Raw genomic sequence first — 20,332 nt, 5'->3', positions numbered from 1 at the left:
TACTGGAAGATGGCAACGTGGCGGAAAGACAACTGGTAAACCAAACTGAAGCAACAGTATGAAGAGAGAGAGATCATATTCTCTTGTGGGCTTGGAAGATATCATGTGGAGGGAACAAAAATCACAGATATGTAAGCCCTAAGTGCAAGGAACTGGGATGTGGAGGACATTAAGACACAGGAGTCACCCTGATGAAAAATGTACATCTGGCCCAGGACTAGAGAGATTTTATTTCAACTGAAATAAGGTTTATGCAGGAATGAGGCTGCTCTCTGGGGCCACCCACTCACACAGCAGGAAGGTTTTTAGCTTAGAGGTTGAAGGGAAAAGTGAATCATTTGTACATCTTTCTTTTCTTTTTTTTTCTCCTGGCTAGAGCTGGCGTTTCCATTCAAATGCTCCATGGCCGTCTCACCTACTTAGTCTGCCTGTTTTTGTTTTGTTTTGTTTTTTTTCTTGCCTCCGGTGTCATTTATCTAGATATTCTTTATCTGACTATAAAAGTAATGTACAATTACTAGAGAAAAACCTCGATAAATATGGAAAAATTCTCCACAATTTTGCCACCTGGACACCATTTTAAGATTTGACTGCAGAACAGTTTGCTTATTAGAATGTTGGTTTTAATTAAAAAAATACAGGCGCCTTTAAAGTTAAGCCATATCAGTCCTTCCATGGCATACAGTAATAATAATAATAACAACAACAATAATAATAATAATAATAATAATAATAAATAACAACAGGGCTCGGGGCTGCCATATGTAATGAAAAGAAGCTTTAAGTGGGAATCAGGACTGCTGGGTTCTACTTCCACTCTGTCACCAATTTGCCCTGGGGACTTAGCAAGTTCCTTCTTGCCTGTGAAATGGGAATTTTGGAGCAGAAATTATTCTCAGTCCTGGCCACATGGTAGAGTCACCCAGAGAGCTTTGATCATTAATATTTTTTAATTATTAAAATTATTGATGCCTACTCCTCTCCCCAGACCACCAGCTTCAAATTCTCTGGGGGTGAGGCCAGGGCATCCCAGTTTTTAAAATGCTTCCCAAGGAATTTCAGTGAGTAGCCAAGATTAAGAACCATTATCCTTTCTCTGGGGTTCTGAGTCACCAGTTTTTGGGGAGGGGACCCAGGCTGCTGCAGCTGCGCCTGGAAACACAATCTGAGAACCAGTGCCATAGATGTTAGTTAACTCTCTCCCTGTTGTGACATCCTACAAGTTTTTGTCTCCAGTTGTTACAAACAGGACTGATGCCTGGATGAGCACACGTTTTTTATAGTGAGGTAGTTTTGTAGTTACCCCACAAAAGGTGATTTTGTGGTTGGGGGAAATCAATGGCTCACCTCAAATCAGGATGATGATGCCACAAGCACCAAGAGGGTATCAGATTTCTGACTCACATGCTGGGATTTTTCCAGAGAGTCCAGGGCAGGCACAAGCCAGTCTGGTGGCTTGAACAAAACTGGAGTGAGTGGGTTGGGCCTTTACAGTGGGTTGGGCTGGGGGTTTGTAAATTTTGACCTTTGCCAAGGGCAGGAGTGAGTGGACCTTTCTGTGAGCTTCCCCAGACATGGGGCGGGTGATCTAAAAGCTGTCGATGGTCAAACCTCAAAAAGAGAGTCAGCCTCTTTATTACAGACGTTTAACTTTTTGAGCGCACTTACATGATTACAAAATATAACTGGCACAATGAACAGGAGGACCTCTCTCGGGGTGGGTACTATTCTGAGTCCTTTGTGCTGAGTACCTCACTGAAACTTCGCGGTGCCTGGTGAGGGAGGGGCTTCGTCCGGTATCGGCCCATTTTCAGACACGGACCTGAGTGACTTTGTCTAAGGTTGCCCAGCCAGGGAGTGGGGAGGTTGGAACTTGAACTCAGGTTAGGCCTCTAGAGATTAAATTCTTGCCCACCTTGTTGTTCTCTCTTTTTTTTTCCATTTCATTTTATTTATTTATCTATTGAAATCAAGTCACTTTACAATGTTGTGTCAATTTCTGGTGTACAGCATAATATTTCAGTCACACATGTACATACATATATTCCTTTTCATATTCTTTTTCATTATAGGTTACTACAAGATATTGACTTTAGTTCTCTGTACTATACAGTAGAAACTTGTTTATCTATTTTATGTATAGTAGTTAGTATCTGCAAATCCCGAACTCCCAATTTATCCCTTCCCACTTCCCTTCTACCCTGGTAACAAGTTTGTTTTCTATGTCTGTGAATCTGTCTCTGTTTTTAAAATAAGTTCATTTGTGTCTTTTTTTTTTTTAGATTCCATGTATAAGTGATATCACATGGTATTTTTCAGTCTGGCTTATTTCACTTAGATTCATGATCTCCAGGTCCATCCATGTTGCTGCAAATGGCATTATTTTATTCTTTTATGACTGAGTAGTATTCTATTATATAAATATACCACGACTTCTTTATCCAGTCATCCGTCAATGGACATTTAGGTTGCTTGCATGTCTTGGCTATTGTATGTAGTGCTGCTATGAACATTAGGGTGCGTGTATCTTTTCTAAGTAGAGCTCCCTCTGGAAATGTGTCCAGATCACACCGTAACTCTATTTTGAGTTTTTAAAGAAATCTCCACACTGTTTTCCATAGTGGCTGCACCAAATTACATTCCAGCCAACCATGTAGGAGAGCTTGCTTTTCTCCCCACCCTCTCTGCATTTATCATTTGTGGATTTTTTAACGATAGCCATTCTGAACGGTGTGACGTGATACCTTATTGTAGTTTTGATTTGCATTTCTCTGATAATTGGCGACCTTGAGCACTTTTTCAGTGCCTATTTGTCATTTTTATGTCTTCTTTGGAGAAACATTTATTTAGGTCTTCTGCCCATTTTTGGATTGGGTTGTTGGGTTTTTTTTTTTTAAGATTTCACATAGAAGTGAGATCATATGGTATTTGTCTTTCTTTGTCTGACTTATTTTACTTAGCATAATACGCTCAAGGTCAATCCACGTTGTCATAAATGGCAGGTGGTACAACAGGGGCTAGAGGAGTCTGTGGAAAATTAGAGAGCAGGTGCTCAATCTAAAGGGAGGCAAAGCTTCTCAACCCCAACAGATTTTAACTAGGTGAGAATGAGGGTTGATTTTGATAGAGTCTCTCATTTTTAAGGGAAGCTAGAAATCTGTAATTTCTTATAAATTTGGAATTTAAAAGTTGGCTATGGATTCAACTGTTTGGAAAATAGCGTTGGCCAAATGAAACCAATCTGAAGACCACATTGCCATGTTAGGTTTGCAGTTGGTGGTCCCTGACTTAAACATTTCCCACCAGCCAACAATGGATCTCCCCAAGGCACTGTCCAAGGTCATTCTATCACCATCCACTCTTCCTCAGATACTGCTCACATTCTCACTGATGTAACACACTCACAATTCAGTGCTGGTGCTCATGGATGGATGGGGGCGGCATTGTCAGGTGCTGGTGTAAAGTTTCACAGACAGCCCAAATATGAAGTCCAGGTTGATTCTCAGTTAAAGGAAGTTTCCCATCCTGGCTCATCCCCAGGTCCCTGCCAGTCATGCCCTCAAGTTCAAGCATTCACTTGTCTGGTCTGCTCTCAAGATGACCCAGAGGAGGAAAGACTTTGCGAGTTGGGGAAGCATCTTTGACATTTAAGAGAGAGAGAGAAGTTTCTCAATAGATGCTAGGCTAACATTGTGCTGCATCTATTGCAAAAATAATCAACTTATGGCCATGACAATCATGAAGCATAAAAAAGACAAAGCAAAATGTTGCACACAGTAAATAATCATAAGTTTTTCCGTGTTTAAGCTGTAATTCAGTATTTGTTGAATGAATGAGCAACTAAATCAAACAGTATCTAACTCATAGACTGGTAAAAATTCAACCACTTAATACAGATACTTATTTTATTCAAGGAGTTATGATCTGTTGCTCTCATTTTTAACGCTGATGCTCAAATTGTCCCAGATTCGGCCAATGGGAACCCTTCAAGCTGGCTCTGTGTCCTTCACCTGTTGTCATCATTCTTTGAGCATTTCCTTACTTTCTGACCCCAAAACTGTTCTAAGCTCATCTTGTATCTTCCCTGTCCCCTAGAATCAACTGTTTTCTGAGGAGAGAAGAGAAGGTAGATCTGAAGGTGGGAGGCTGACCCCTCACCCCTGAATGACCCCCTCAGACTCTTGATTTCAATGCGGCTGACCCAGGCCAATGGCAGAGGCGTTGCTCTAGCGGTTGCCATGGTGACCGCGGGGCGCAGAGAGGAAGGAGAAGGTGACGTCACTGCGGGAGCAAGTGCGGCGGTCACATTCTTGTCCTAGCCAGGCCACAGGGCAGTGAGGGCAGTTTTTGGGCCAGCGGCAAGAACTAGCCGCCCTGCCTGCAGGGCACCCACCCGCGACACTCCGGTGACAAAAGACACAGGGCGATCAGCAGTCCCAGGTCTGCTGAGATTGCCAGGGCCTGCGAGACCTTTGAAGACAACCGCCAAGAAGGAAGGAACAGCATCTTAAGATCCTCAATGGTGTCGCCTTGCCTAGGACTCAAGATCCACGAGCCTGCTGGCAGATAGCCCTGCTTCACTCTGCGTAAGTCCCTAGGAATTCCCAAAAGCCCCCTCAGAGGAAAGTGACAGAAAGCTAGACACTGTGCAGGGCCTGAGCATCCTTGACGGAGGTGGACAGATTGGGCCCCGGAAGGCCTCTCTCTTCCTTAGCTTTTGGGAAGGGATCATGGCATCCTGGATAATTTTTTGGATTCTCAAGGCAGCACAGGTGTGCACCAGCCGGCATACTGCTGCCTCAGAGAGCTGGGCAAGGTGCAGTTCGGCGTCCAGGAAATCGCACTGTTGGAGCATGGGTGCAAAGCCCTCGAGGTGGACAGTTCCAAGTCCCTGATGATCCTCAGTATCCCAGAAGACTACAATCATGAGGAATTCGAAGAGATCATACGGGCCCCCCTAAAACCTCTGGGCAAGTTCGAAGTGGCTGGGAAGGACTTTCTGGAAGAAGAGAGATCCAAGGCAGCCATCATCAGGCTGGCGGAGGACGTCAATTATGCCGTGATGCCCAGGGAGATCCAGGGCAAGGGCAGCTGGTGGAGAGCGGTCTATCTGCCCCAGAAGCAGGATATTGAATCCCTGACCAAGCTGAACTTCCTCCTGCAGAGCGACGGCAGGACGGTGGAGGATGTGGCCCGGGTCTTGAGGCAGGAACTGTGCCGACAGTGACGGGCCCCAGAGAGCTGCCTGCCAGAAAGTGTGATGGGCTCGCCTGGGGGAGACGCCAGGGGCTGGGGCCACCGCCGCGGTGGACCGGTTGCCACCTCTGGACTTCACGGGTAAGGAGAGCAAGGCTGGTGATGGCAAGAAAGGCAAGCAGAAGCACAAGAAAAACCAACAACGGCACCATGCATCTGACAAGAAGCTGTGAGGTGACGTGGGTTGAGCGTGGGGATGGCTGAGTGAAGGTGGGTGTCAGCTGAGTGGGTGTGAGGGGCGACTGTGGGATGGTGGGTACCCTTTGAGTAAGTTTGGGGATGCGAGTGAGGATGGCTATCATCCAAGTGAATGGGGGACTATTGAGTAAGAAAGGGTAACGACTAGTGTGAATGAAGGTGGGTATTTTTCTCTGTGTTAACATGTGGGTTCCATCTGAGTGGGCATGGTTAATATCTAGTTAAGTGTGGATCACTCACCCATTCATCCAGATATTTATTGCACACCTACCATGTCCCAGGCACTATCCTAGGAGCTGGGGGTACGGAACGGAGCAACTCCAATGCAACTTACTGTCTTCACAGCACTCATAAGCGCGTGGGTAACATTTCAGTTACCCGCACACATTTGAGTGGGCGTGGGTACCCTTTGAGCAGACGTGGATATGATCTGGTTGAGTACGGATCATTTATTTATTCAACAAATATTTCCCGGGCACCTACAGTGCACTAGGGGCTATTCCAGGCACTGGGGATACAACAGGGAACAAAACAGACCCAAACCTTGCCCTCGCAGCACTCATATTAAATATTTGAATAGCTGCGGGTAACATCTGAGTTGTTTAAAACTTGAATACATATGAGTGAGCGCGGGAACCTCTTGAGCGTGTGGGTAGCATCTGAGAACGAGAGTAAGCTTGAGTGGGTAATATTTGAGTAGTTGTGCACATTTAAGAGCGTGGGAGTAACACCTGAGCATGCGCGTGGATATTATTGGAGTGGGTGAGGAAGGGTCTCAAAGATCAGCATACGTCTAATAACCCGGAGACCCCGCGAGAGCAGCTGCGCAGTCGCTGTCGGAGCCAAGCAGCGCGTCAGACTGTTGCCATGGAGACCGCGGCTTGCTTCCGGCGCCTGCGTAAACAGGTGTTTGCGGGAAATCGAAGAGAAATAGGGTCCGGAATTCCAAGGTTTGACAGAAGGTCTGTTACCAGAGTTAAGGAAAAGCTAAGCAGGAAGAACGTGTCAGGGAGATGGGTGTTGAGGAGAAAAGCCACCATCCGCTTCGCCATACCCGGCGGCCTGACGCTGGGGACAGCCCCTCTTGCTGGATGTGTGCTGGGAGGAGGACACCCAGCCCTCTCCAGCTTTGGGCTCTGCTGGATATCCTGTCATAGCAAAGTATAGAACCGTTGTTTGTCTTTTATAAGGATGTATCGCGAATGTACCTCTGGCACAAACTTGTCAGGAGTGGGCCACTCTTCTGCACGTGGCAGGAAGAAACCATGGCTAGAAATTGACCTGCCTCCTCACCATGTCTGAGGACCTCACTGCTCTGTGTGACTCTGAAAAAAAGCTGTCACTGTTCTCTACACGCTGATTCTCCCTTACAGAGATGGTCAGACTGAGTCTTTTCTGCTCTGATTAGCACCTGGGGTGAGGATAGGGGTCTCCCCAAATTAAATCCCAGAAGCTCTAACTTGTGCTCCACTCTAAAGAACAAAAGGCGAGCCTTCCAGGGAATGTTCCAAAAGGAGATAATTAAGAGGTCACCTTCAAGAATTATCGATTAACAACATATAATCCCAAAGTCTACAAGTCCCCTGTAACGGTGAAGAAAAACCACAACAAAAAAGCCAATCGAGTAAAATCCATATGTCCCTGGGTAGACAGAGCTCTTGTTCAGGACATCTGACCTGTGAGTTTGCAAATTTCCATTAGTTTAGGGATTTGCGAATGTTTGAGCTGAACTTCTTTTCTAAAATGCAATTTTAAAGAATACAATCTATACACAGAGAAACAGGCTCAGATTGTTACCTACCAAATTGTAGTAGTGGAGATCCCCAGTGTATTACCGTGGTGGGCATCAGTCTTGTCTGTGAATTCCAGCATCCAACTCCCTTTCTTATTTCTGCAAAGCTACTCTATTTTGCCCCTCTTGCAAAGCCAAAAGATGGAAGTTCCTTCACTATAGCCCCACTTTGGCAGCCAGGGTGCAGACAAGCAACCCACCCTCAGGCAGTCAGAAACTCCCCTTAGGTCCTTGCATTCGCAGCAGATGTCAAGACAGAGGAATTTCAAGAGTTCACTTGCTTTGACATCACCTAAAACCTGGAAGACTCTGATTTTTGTCCATTTCACCAAGCTGGTTCTCTACCATCAGCTTCAACAGCTTTTTTCTTTGCGCAATGGTTGGGATAAAGCTTTTCCTGCCATCCCCACACATATACTGGAACTTCTTACAAGTGCATCCATGGTCTAGGAGTTTGTATGTTTCTACTGATCTCTGTATTCCTTGTGAATTTCTAGCTTGGGTGTCCTCACTCAGAATATTATACAACTTGGTTCATTATTTCCTCAGTTTGAATAAATGCTACACAAATCTCAGGTACATTCCTTCGTGGCGTGCTAGTCTCCCATCAAGGCACAATCGTTGTATAATAACAAAGGACAGGGTAACATTTCCGATCATCATACTGCAGTATTAAGACCGTGTTTTGTGCTTCTTGTGGGCTTGGGGTGTTTCACATACAATGTTCACGTTTGTATCCATACTGTGAGTGGTTGTTCAGGGTTGCCCATAAAACCCAAATCTCAGACCACTTCTCTTTGGAGTTTTTCTGGACCAGTGGAAGAATTTCCTGAGATTGCAAAACAAGCTGTTGCATAAAACGGGTTACCATTTGAAGCTACTTATCTACGTGGATCAAGACATGGCTGGCACACAGCAAACCGAAAGTAAATTGGATGTGCTGAAGGCTGCAGCTGGCCTTTGTAAACCCCCATTTTCAAACATAGTTTAATGAAAACTCTTCATTGTTCTTTGTAGTTCATGCTATATTGTACATATATGAGCTTATGAAGTAAATGTATGCTAATACAATTATAGCCTGCTATTTGATATATTGGAAGACTCCACAGTAGATTTAATTTGGAAAACAAATTAAGTTAATCTATATGCTAAAAAAAAATCATGAAAACCACTTCTATGAGTTGACTGATGTTTTCCAGGGCTGCACTGTTTCAAAAAGTGGTGTTATCAGAGCTCACGGAGAAGAAGACACAAGACACACAGTTCTTTTCTATCCCTCAGGCTTCCAGTGACTGATGGGAAAGGTGAAACAGTTTATCTAGAATAGAAACGATACCAGCTGTTCCAGGCACTGTGCAAAGTCCTTCATACTCATTACTTCATTGTATCTTCCCGTCCCTGGAGGTATGGTGTTGGAGGTCCACAATTCTGGATCCCAAACTCTCCGGCCAGATGTGTTTCAAAATTCAGAGAGGTCTGGATTTTAGAAAAGTGATACAATGACTGTATCTTCTTTGTGTAATTCACCCCACAGAGGGGTTTGGGCAGCTCCTGTAATTAAATTCATTGGTGATTCTAATAGTAGGGACATTAGGATATTGACACTAAGTGAAATAAATTAAGACCAGAAGTAGCCTCATCTCTAGATCTTGCTTCCAATTCTTTTTTTTGTAATTTTTTTTCTTTCAGAACTTTTTGGATTTCAGAAGAGGAGATAAGTGATTATGAACTGTACTTTTATCATGATCTTCTTCTCATTCTCTGGCTGAAGACAGTGACGCTCAAAGAGGTTAAGTGACTTGCCTAAAGCCATGCAAGAAAGCTCAAGATAAATTGAAACCAGGTTTTTCTGACCAGAGTCTGTGCCCCAACACAGACCCCAAGAGAAGGGGACATGTTACACCATGGGGGAGGCTACCCGAGGAAGCACCAGGTCTGTCCAGAGGCAGAGGGTGAGGGAGACAGGGAACCATGGACAAGAGCATTTATTGTGGTTTCTGTGGGGAAGGAGTGGGTGAGACAGGGTGGGTAGGCTGAGAATTGGCTAGTTTGAATCATTTCAGCAGGCTCTGGGGTTAAGGGGCACCCCTAGTTGTCTGGGAGCTGGCCCTGGGTGGATAAGGCAGGTGGATGGTGGCCCAGAGTGTGAGGGCCTGATAAAGGAGATAGGTGGGGGTGTGGGCTCGGATTGGTCGATTGGCTTGCATTTAAAAAACACATTCAAGAGCAAGCATTGTTCCCTTTCTCCAGTAACTGCCTAACCCTGGGAGGAGCATCAAGTCCCAGATGTCAAAGCATAAGAGTACAGGAAATAAAATACTCTGTTAATACAGTGATAAACTTACAACAGATAAATGTCTGTGTAAGTGCAGAGCGGAACTAGGTATGAAATTCCTCTCATCAACTTGCTCACCAGGCAACAGGCAGCAGACACCTGTCTTGTTTATGGAGGTTTGGAGGTGAAGAGGAGTAATGGACAGACAGATGGCTGGGTTTGAGTCCTGGCTCCTTCATTTCCCAGAGTGGGAGCTTGAGAGCAAGCCACTTGACCTCCTTGTGCCTCGGGTTGCTTATCTGTAAAATGGGGATATTTCACCAGCTTTGGGGGAGAAGTAAATCTGTTAAGACACAGAAACAACTTAGCGCAGTGGCTGAGAGGCAGAAGCTGTTGGGTTGGCTGTTGGGATCTTGGGTCCAGTGATAGTTGTGTTTTGCGTTGACAAAGAACACATCAGCCTGGTTTTAGGGCTCAGATTCCTGAACTTGATAAACATGGGCCTAGTTCCCTCAGGAGACAATATATTCTCTGAGGGCTGACAAAAGGGTGTTATGAAAACTGAGATGCTGAAGAAAGGCAAATGGGTCAATCCACCAGGGTAATGCCCTTCAGGAGACAATACCCACTGTGCCTTGGCAACAACAAGACACACGACAGGAGTGTCAAAGGATTTGGAGCTGCCCAGGGCTAGATTCAAATCTTGACTCTGCCACCAATTAGCTGTGTGCCTTCAGGGAGCTGACTTCACCTCTCTGGGCCTCAGTTTCTTCATCTGTAAAGTGGGGCTAATACTACCCACCCTTAAAGGTTCTTTGCAACACAGAGAGTGTACACCTTGCAGTGAGAAACATAGGCTCTGAAATAATCATAGCAGCTTTAGTCATAACGCTGCTGCAACCCAGTGTCCACTGACAAGTGAATGGGTAGACCACTTGTAAAGTATTCACATAATAAATTATTACATAGCAAATAAAAGGAATGAACTACAGGAGGGTGGGCATAGCTCAGTGGTAGAGCGCATGCTTAGCATGCAAGAGATCCTGGGTTCAACCCCCAGTACCTCCATTAAATTTTTTTTTTAAAAAAGGAATGAACTACAGATACACAGAGCAACACAGATGAATCTCCAAATCACTTGCTGAGTGAAAGAAGCCAGAAGAAAACAACAGATGCTATATGATTTTTTTTTACACAAAACTCTAGAAAAAGCAACACTTGAGGGCCAGAAATCAGATCGGTGACTGGGGGAAGGCAGAAAAGGACTGCCACAAAGGGCATGAGGAAACTCTTCAGGGTGATGGAAGTGACCTATATCTTGGTTGTGGTGATGGTGACTCTAAAACTTACCACAAACTTACATTGTCTAAGATATAAAGTATACTTTCAATAAGGTTGACTTTTTTTTAATGTTGGTGTTCTTTTTTAAATTTTCCTTTTTAAAGCTTTTTTTCTTTTTTGAGGGGGAGGTAATTAGATTGATTGATTGATTTTTTAATTGGAGGTACTGGGGATTGAACTGAGGAGCTCAGGCATGCTAAGCACGCGCTCTACCACAGAGCTATACCCTCCCTACTGACTTTTTTTTTTAATGAAATAAAGAGTAGGGCAGTCTGAAGGTGTGCTGCCTCAATTTTCTCATCTGTGAAATGGGTTGATAGCGATAGTACCTATTGCTGAGGGTGGTCATGAAGACTCAAAAAGATGTCAGAGTGAGTGCTCAGGAAGGGTGAGGCAACTTTAAGGAAAAGTTCAGTGTGAGATGTGTAAATACCAAAGGCTTACTAGATCCTGAGAGAAGGGAGGTCTAACCATTGGATTGACCTGGTGTGAGGCTAGCGACAAGGGGCAGGCAGCAGATTGAAGCTCCGCAGACTAGGGAGGGGGCATTTTCAAACACTTCCAAGGTTCCCATCATCCAAAACTGATTCCTGGGGGTCAGGACAATGCACAGGAATTCTTTCATTTCAAGGACAATTATTCTTGAGAGATAAGGTCAAGGAATAAAACTTGAATATTTTCATTTGGAGATTTCTTCATTAGAGTGTCTGGGGAATTAGTAGCCACACTAGGAAGTCTAGATCAGTGTCCTGTGGCTGCTGTAACAAATAACCACAGACCAGCTGACTCAGAACAAGAGCGATTTATTCTCTCACAGTCCTGCCTGCAAAAAGTCCCAAATCAAGCGGTGGGCAAGGCTGAGATCCCTCTACAGGCTCTAGGGGAGAAGACTTCCTTCCCTTTTCAGGTTTCTGGGTACTCGAGGTGTCCCTGGGCTTGTGGCCCCATCACTCTAGTCTCTGCCTCCATCTTCACATGACCTCCTCCGACTCTGTACGTCTTCTCTGTGTCTAGGTTGTCTTCTACTGCTTCTCTCTTATAAGGACACTCTTTGATGGCAGTTAGGGTCCACCCAGATAATCCATGACAATCTCATCTCAAATCCTTAGTTACATCTGCAAAGACCCTTTTTCCAACTAAAGCAACATTTCCAAATTCCAGAGATTGGGACGTGAAATCTTTGGGTAGACACTATTCAATTTGAGAGTCCTCCCCTCCCCTTTAAAGGGATTGTCTATGTTGCTAAAGTTGGAAAAACTCTAATTTCCAATCTGGCTCTTGGCAGGTACTGGGGGACCTCCAGCTGGCCATATTCCTTTGGGGACACTCAGTTCCTCCCTTACTTCTGCCCAGCCACACTAACGATCATCTCTGTCAGAGTCATTTGGGAAGATTTTTTAATGTAGTACCCAACCCCCACCCTAAGACATTCTGATCCAGTAGGTTGGACTCAGGAAACTGGAATTTCTAAAACTCTCTCCAGTGATTCTAATGTGCAACCCGATTTGAGAATCACTATGTTAGAGAAATATGCCACATGAATGAATGAATGGATGAATGAGTGATTCTTCAACTATATGACCGCTAACTTCCAGCTTTGCTTCCACATTCACCAAACCACCTTCAGATTTTGGACTGAGGAGGGTAGGAGGTAGGGGTGATCCAATTATGCGGGCAGAGTGTGGACCATAAGGCTGCTTCCTGCTGTATTTGTTGAGGACCTACTATGTGCTATCAACTAACCCAATGGTATCTGGTTCAAGACTGTGAATGATTTATATTCTGTTCTTTCTAGACAGGGATCTGATTTCTGGACACTTGAGACTGAAGCTAAATCTAGTGACAGTGCCAAGGTTACAAATGTCACCTGGAAGAGAAGTCTTCAGGGACTTCCTACCAACCTTGCTTCCCATCCCCAACCCACCCAGGCAACAGGGCAAATAAAAGAGTCTTAAGAGTGGGGTTGGAATCTAAGGAAACTGAGGGATTCAAAGCTCTGTCACTTCGTAGCTCTGCGGCCAATTTTGACCTCAGTTTTCCTCATCCTGAAAATGAGAATAATATTTGTTTAGGAGGGGTTGTAAGGATCAAAAGAAAAAAGGCACCAGGTCAGGGACAAAATAGTTGCTCAAGAAAAATGTATTATTATGAGTATTATCATGTTCCCAGATTGAGGGCTTATGGAAAGGTGGATGCTGTCATGAAAAAGAAAATGGAAATTGATCTGGGGGGAGGGTATAGCTCAGTGGTAGAGCACGTGCTTAGCATGCACGAGGTCCGAGGTTCAATCCCCAATACCTCTATTAAAAAAATAAATAAATAACCTAATTACCTCTCCTCTGTCAAAAAAAAGAAAAAAGAAAAAGAAATTGATCTGCATGAACTGATATGTAAAGACTTCAAGACATGCTATTAAGTGAAAAAAGTTAGTTTTTAGTACTAGATCTAATCCCATCATTCATTCATTCAACAAATATTTTGAGCATCTATAGCACTGTTCTAGATTCTGCGAATTCAGCAGTGAACAGACCAGATAAATATCCCACTCATGAGGCTAATATTCTAATAGAGTGAGACAATTAATAAATGAGAAAATACCAGGACATGGTAAGGGCTATGATGAATTCAGGATGATGTTAAAAATCCTCATGGGGTAAATTCTAAAATTACCCATGAAACTTGTTTTTTTAAATTTTTTTGTAAAAGTACAGAAGTATCTAACTGTGGTTACTTTGGGGAGAGAAGCTTGAGGTTTGGGGCTGGAAGAGGGATTTCATTTTACATCTTTCTATAACGTCAGCATTTTCTTAATGTGTGTGTGTCACTTTCATTGTTATTATTATGTTTTAAAGCAGCAATCAACTATAGCTGGGTAGAGAGATTTGGACCGTGTTTTGTTTTCTTTCCTATTCTTTTTGGATTTTTCGTTTCTTTTAAACAAGTATAAAAGTGGGAGCTATAATTATCGTTTTTTTCAGGGGGGCTGGGGAATCTCGCCTGCCAGAGATCTGGGCAATCTAAAACATCCACAGCGGAACTGTTCTGGGTTTGGCAATTTTTGCAGTTTGAGGGTTTTATTTCTAGGATAAAGTCCACCCCTCCAGCCCCCAACCTCGGCCACACACACACAACTTTTACAGTTACAAAACCCAATGTCTTAGAGACTTTTAGTTTCGGGCCTCTACAAAGCAGCTTTTCAGGGAAGCTGATTTCGGGGATCAGGCCTAGGGCAGGAATAAGAAGCCAAGAAGCGCTCCCCTGCCCCGCCCTCTGCCTGGGCCCACCCTCTCAGAGTTGACCCGCGCGGAGGAGCGCGTCTCCTCGTTGCCATGGAGACCGCTGGGAGGCGGGTGAGAAAGTGCGCAAAAGGGAGGGAGCGATGGCTGGAGACCTGGCGCCGGCTGAGTGCCGCCGCTGGGACGGAGCTTGTGAGAAGAAAGAGGAGGAGAAAATCCAGAGAAGCCTAACGACCCGACTCTGCTGAAGCAAAAACAACCAGAATGAGCCAATAACCGTGCAAAGGCCTCGCTAAGACCTTAACCGTCCCCCGCCCCCGAGCATCTTTCTTTGTTCCTTCTTTCTCTCTCTCTCTTCCTTCCTCTCTCTCCCCCTTCCCTCTTTCCTTTCACATTTTTCTGGTTCCTTCTGGAGTTCAGTAAAATCATATGTCGTGAGTTAAACAAAATCACACGTGTTCATTTTTATACCTTATATTAAAGTTTACGGGTTTTGTTGTTTCTGTAATCTTTCTTTAATCGTTGTATTTCATTATAATCGGTCTCCTTTGAATCCAATGGATGCAATTCTATGCATAGAAAAACCACCCTGAAAGCGACCCATAGCATGGAAAGGGTTAAGGATTCCTGGGCTCAAGGGTCATTAAGAGAGTAGAGGCCCCCCGAGTAGTTTGGGATCACTAAGCCCTCTCTAAAATGATGACATTTGAGCAGAGGGATATTGCCAAGAGAAGGCAGGGCAGAACTTTCTGGGCCTCAGGAACAACAAGTGCAAAGGCCCTGAGGTAGAAGTAAGCCTGGTGTGTTGCATGAACACCAAGGAGGTAGGTGTGGCTGGGGTAGAGTGAGGAGGAGAGGAGGAGAGAAGGAAGTGGGGGAGATCTAGTAGGGTTTTGCGGGAGATGGTGAGGATTTAAAAAGAATAGAGACAGATCTGACTTAAGTGGCTGAGTTGGAGATGGATCACAGGTAGGGAGCAGGAAGCAGGGAGCCCAATGAGGAGGCATTTCCGTGGACCCAGATAAATCATGAGGGTGGCTGGACAGGCTGTGGCTCTTCAGGAGTTAAACGGTCTGGCACTTTAAGGTAGGAGCAGAAGACCAGCTGTATCTGCAGAGCCTGAAGTTTATTCCAGTGCCTAAGATCTGGTTCAAATATCTGGCCCCTCACCTAGTTGCAATTTCAGACTAGCCTCAGTTTCCCCGTCTATAAGAAGATGAAAGTGACAGCACCCACGCTACCACGTAGCTCTGAAGATTCATAACAGGCCTGCTCAGCACATCGCAGGACGCCTGTTTCCAAAGAAACCATCCGTGCAGCTTAACCCTTATTATTACTACGGCTGTTGTTGTTGCTGTGTATGGTCGCTGAGCCAACTGTCTTAGAGTTACCTGGGAAGTTTTGCAAATCCCAGTCCCCACGTGCCAGGGATTCTGACCTACCTGGTCTGTGGCTGAGTATGAGGACCTTTGGCTGAATTTAACTTATTTTCATTAACGTTTTTTGCAGTCCAATGCTCTACCACTGAGCTATACCTCCTATTTTCATTAACATTTTTGGTTGCTAAAAATCTAAGTAATCCAAAAGGATACAGAGTGAAAAGTACATGTCTCTGCTCGCTCTGGGGGTCCCCAGTCCCCCTCCCCAGACACAGCCACTGTTGGCAGTGCCTGTACATGTGAGGAGTACATGTACACACACCTAGGCCCTTTGGCGCACACACACACACTCACTCACATACTTACACACACACACACATAGGTCGGACTGTTTCAGATTCAAATTCAGGTTTTAATTCTTCCTGGACATGTGACCTTGAGCAAGTGACTTTACTTCCTCAGCTAGAATATAAGATCGATCATCATACTACCTCTCATGACGTTTTGCTGGGGATTTCATAAGTTCATTCACAGGAAGCACTTAGAATGGTGCCTAGGACACAGGAAGTGCTCCATGAAACGTGACTTTCCTCAGTCACTTCTATTTTTCAGAGCTGCCTAGTATTTCACTCTAAGAACCGAGAGTACAGGTTAGTGTCCACTAAGTAACAATTAGGCTCATTACTTCACTCAAAAATATTTCTGGAGCACCTACTGTGTGCCAAGCACCCCGCTGGGGCTGGGGCAAGAAGACCCACGTACCAAGTTCTCCACCGGCATGTCTGGGGATGTAGGTAGGCATTGCTGATACCAAAAGTCACGTGATTTTAAAATGGGCATATACAATGCCAGTGGCTTTCAAAGGGACTGCCCCAGGAGCACGCCCACCGCCAGGGCCTGGCTGGAACCCGCGTGCTTGGGATGGTAGGTTGGGGGGCCCGCTGTCTTTCTCGCGGAAAGATGCTGACGTGGGCCTCAGCGGGGCGTTCCGCTTCGGAGCCCGGGCCCCCAGAGGCCAGGGCGCGGCCACACCCCGTGGGGGAGGAGAGCTAGGGCGCCCCGAAGGGAGTGGACAGCCCCCCTGTCAGTCTTCCCGAGTCCGGGAGTGTAAGATGAGAAGGGGGAAGGTGGGCCTCACCCCGGGGGGGGGGGGGGGGGGAAGCGAGGAGGAACTTCCTGCCCGCGCGCGCTCCTCCAGAGTTAAGCGCAGGCGGGGAGGCGGGAGCCGCGTCAAGGTCAACCTGGACCCGGGTGGCAGCCTGCCGAGGGCGGGAGACCCTCCTGGGGAGCTGGGCTGCGGCCTCCAAGCGCCTCGGCCATATTGAACAGCCACAGCCGAGCCGTCTTTGTCTGTGAAGTCCTCTCCCAAGTTCCAGGCACGTCCCGCGCACCCCCAGTTGGAGCCAGGACACCACGTTTGCAGCTGGCGGTGGGCTTGGAACCTCAAGGCCGACTTCCCTCCGGATCACGTAAGCATCCTGGGAATTGATTCCCACCAGTCCTTGAGGGGAGCCGGACTTGATCCAGACCAGACTTGTTGCAGGCAGAGAAATTGGGAGGTGAGACTCTCCTGGCCGCGCTGCTGGGACCCCATCCCTAAACCCCCAGACTCAGGGCTACAAGGAATTTGGGCTCATTGCCCTCACCCCGGATTTCACCCTGGAGATCTTAAAGACCCTCGAGAAAAGCCATGTGGGGGGCTGGTTCCCCTGGGGTTTCCTCCCTTCCCCCGACTGCCTGATCCTCTGGAGTGTCCCGGATGTCTGCAAAGATGTGGATTTGGACGTCCTCGTGGAAGCCTTGAAGCCCGTGGGGACCTTTAAGAAGATCGGCAAGGTGTTCCGCAGGGAGGAAGACTCTACGGTGGGAATGCTGCAGATCGGGGAGGACGTGGACTATCTGCTCATCCCTCGCGAGGTCAGGCTGGCCGGAGGCGTCTGGAGGGTCATCTCCAAGCCTGCCACCAAGGAGGCGGAATTTCGGGAGCGGCTGACTCAGTTTCTGGAGGAAGAAGGCCGCACGCTGGAAGATGTGGCCCGCATCATTGAGAAGAACACCCCACACCCACCCCAGCCCCTCAAAAAACCCAAGGAGCCCCAAGGGAGGAGGAGAGTCCAGCAGATGGTGACCCCGCCTCCCCGGCTGGTCGTGGGCACTTATGACAGCAGCAATGCCAGCGACAGCGAGTTCAGTGACTTTGAGACCTCCAAAGACAAGGGTGACAAGGGCCACAAAGGCGCGGGGCGGAGCAGGAAGGTGCGCAGAATGCCTGTCAGTTACCTGGGCAGCAAATTCCTCGGGAGCGACCTGGAGAGCGAGGATGACGAGGAGCTGGTGGAGGCCTTCCTCCGGCGGGGGGAAAAGAAGCCCAGCGCGCCGCCCGCCCGCCGCCGGGTGAACCTGCCCGTGCCCATGTTTGAGGACAACCCGGGGCCCCAGCTGTCCAAAGCCGACAGGTGGCGGGAGTATGTCAGCCAGGTGTCCTGGGGGAAGCTGAAGCGGAGGGTGAAGGGCTGGGCACCGAGGTCCAGCTCAGGGGTGGGCGAGGCCCAGCAGGCCTCACTCAGGGTGGAGAGGGATGGGGCCTCGGTGCCAGGCAGCGCCAGCCCAGGGGATAATGCGGGCAGTGCAGGAGATGGGCGGGTGCCTGAGACCCCCCTAAGATGGTGGAGGCCCAAGATCAACTGGGCCTCATTCCGGCGTCGCAAGAGGGAGGAAGAAGCATCTAGAGCTCAGGAGGCAGACGCCGCAGGTGATCAGAGGGTGGAGGCTGATGCCGATCCGAGGGCAGAGGCCATAGCTGTCCAGGGGGCAGAGGCCCCAGTTGTGCAGAGGGCAGAGGTTGTAGATAATCAGAGGGCAGAGGCCCCAGCTGTCCAGGGAGCGGAGGCTGTGTCTGATGGGGCAGAGGCTGTACCCGGTGGGGCAGAGGCCATCCCTGATCAGAGGGCAGAGGCTGCAAGTAATCAGAGGGCAGAGGCCCCAAGTGTTCAGGAAACTGAATCCTCAGCTGCCCGGAGGGCCGCAGGGGCGACCCCAGGACCTCGGACCCGGAAACAGGTCAAGACAGTGAGGTTCCAGACCCCTGGCCGCTTTGCATGGTTGCGAAAGCGCCGGAGAGCCTTCTGGCACACTCCCCGGTTGCCGACCCTGCCCAAGAGAGTCCCCAGGGCAGGCGAGGCCAGGAGCTTCAGGGTCCTGAGGGCTGAGGCCAGAGCAGAAGCAGAGCAGGGAGAACAAGAAGCCCAGCTGTGAGGTGAGGGCAGGGGGGCCGCAGAGGACCCCGCCACCTGCCATGGTATTGGCCACTCAGGACGTGTCCCTGACTCTCCCGCACCTGGACAGAGATGTTCTTTCTGTCTCCACAGTTGAAAATGGAGAAAGAGCGAGGGCCAGGCAGAGCCCCTCACCTCTCCGCCTAACACCCTCCTTTTCTTGTTAAAATTTTCTCTCTCATGCATTGATTCTTTGAATACAGTCTCTTTATAGTAATCCAAGGAATGTAAAGAAAGAAACCCATGCAGTGGGGTTGCATCACCCATGATTTTAACTTCCTCAAATGCAACTCTAGGTGCTCAGCTTTAAAAGGAGAGAGAGGCAGGAGAGACATTCCTTCCTTTCCCCCTTATTCTTTGCCCCCTTTCTGGCACATTTCCACTGACTGTCTCCTTGAACTTAAAAACAGGGCGCAGGCCACCACGCAAATAAAAATGTTTGCAAACTTATGTCTTGGCTCTGGACTCATCAACTGAAGAATGCTCCAGGATGATTTTTGTCATGTCCTTGTGTCCTCTCCACTCCCACCTCCATGACAGTGACCTGGGTTTATGTCACTTTGCTTGCCATCCCCATCCCCCTGGGCTCTGCAGGCTCTGAGGGTCCAGGACCTGTAGTTTACACACCTCACACACTTTACCAGGTACATCTGGGAAATGTACCAGTGGAAAGAATCATCTGAGAAACTTGTCCCAAATGCAGGTTCTGGGGCCCTTCATGCTAGAGCTGTGAATTGTTGGTGGGATGTGTGGCCCAGGAATCTGTTTTAATCAAGCCCCACAAACATCTTCTGGGGCAGCATGGCTACTGGACACATTGATAAAAAAAATCATTGCAGTAAGAACAGGCCAAAAAGGTAGGTTGCAGTGAGGTAGTGAGCAGTGTGCCGTAGCTGGTGCTTATAATCTGGAGAGATCCGGGTGCTACACGTGGAGGGAGCTGGGGGACATGTCTCTGTGTTGTCTTACTCCCCGACCCACCCTCATGGGTGAAAAACAGACAGCAGCCTCGCTACACACAGGAGAAAAAGGGAATTCATGGAGGGAGGTCTGAAGGCCAGCTGGGTCCTCCTGAATAGAGCTGCAGTCCTGGCCTGAGTTTCTCAGATCTGATTCACTAAGTCTTTAGGTCTGAGAGTATGAATTCCTACGAAGTTTCCAGGAGATGAGGGTGCAGCAGGACCTTACTTTGAGAATTGCTGCTCGACAGGAAAGTCCACTTTCTGCAGCCTGGAATACAAAAAGACGGGCAGAACTTCGGAGCTTCGAGGCAGTGGGCCAGTGCCCCCACGCACCATTAGGGCTCAAGAAGGGCCATCGGACGAATGATTTTAACCAACGGTTCCGGAGCGCCTCCTGGTGGGGACCGTGCTAGCACCCTGAGAGCCACCACTGGCGCGCTTTTAACCGGCGGTTTTGGAGCGCCACCTGGTGGGAAAGTGGAGCACGGCAACTCGCCTGAGTTGCTACCTCCCCAGGCCTAGGATGTGGGGGTGCGGAGCCTTCTGGGCACCCGGCTCTGGGGAACCCGAGGAAGGTAAGTGGGGTCCTCTTCTGTTCTTGGAGCCTGGCCTCTCCCT

General features: G+C 47.6%; 2 protein-coding genes and 1 long non-coding RNA gene across 3 annotated transcripts; all 3 read left to right on the top strand.

The window, feature by feature from the left end:
• Positions 1-4,319: 4,319 nt before the first annotated feature.
• LOC140698420 (uncharacterized) lies at positions 4,320-10,914 on the top strand. The gene is made up of 3 exons (XR_012076203.1): positions 4,320-4,586; positions 8,936-9,179; positions 10,612-10,914. It is a non-coding gene; the product is annotated as an uncharacterized lncRNA (long non-coding RNA).
• Positions 4,731-5,429, top strand: PNMA8C (PNMA family member 8C). Its single transcript, XM_072968854.1, is given in 4 exon segments — positions 4,731-4,772; positions 4,823-5,216; positions 5,219-5,260; positions 5,263-5,429. Coding segments are annotated over 4 exon segments (645 nt in total).
• A 5,724-nt stretch (positions 10,915-16,638) lies between the features above and the next one.
• Positions 16,639-19,202, top strand: CCDC8 (coiled-coil domain containing 8). Its single transcript, XM_006219909.3, has one exon. The coding sequence runs from the start codon at positions 17,347-17,349 to the stop codon at positions 18,730-18,732; it is 1,386 nt and encodes a 461-aa protein (XP_006219971.3). The 5' UTR covers positions 16,639-17,346; the 3' UTR covers positions 18,733-19,202.
• The last annotated feature ends 1,130 nt before the right edge of the window (positions 19,203-20,332 follow it).

The sequence above is a fragment of the Vicugna pacos genome, chromosome 9, assembly GCF_048564905.1.
Source record: "Vicugna pacos chromosome 9, VicPac4, whole genome shotgun sequence".
NCBI lineage: Eukaryota > Metazoa > Chordata > Mammalia > Artiodactyla > Camelidae > Vicugna > Vicugna pacos.
The sequence above is the reverse complement of the archived record's forward strand: the minus strand, read 5'-3'. Positions and strand labels throughout refer to the sequence as shown.

What these genes read in the sequence shown, in the direction of transcription:
- CCDC8 (XM_006219909.3), top strand. Translation starts at nt 17,347, where the DNA reads ATGCTGCAGATCGGGGAGGACGTGGACTATCTGCTCATCCCTCGCGAG.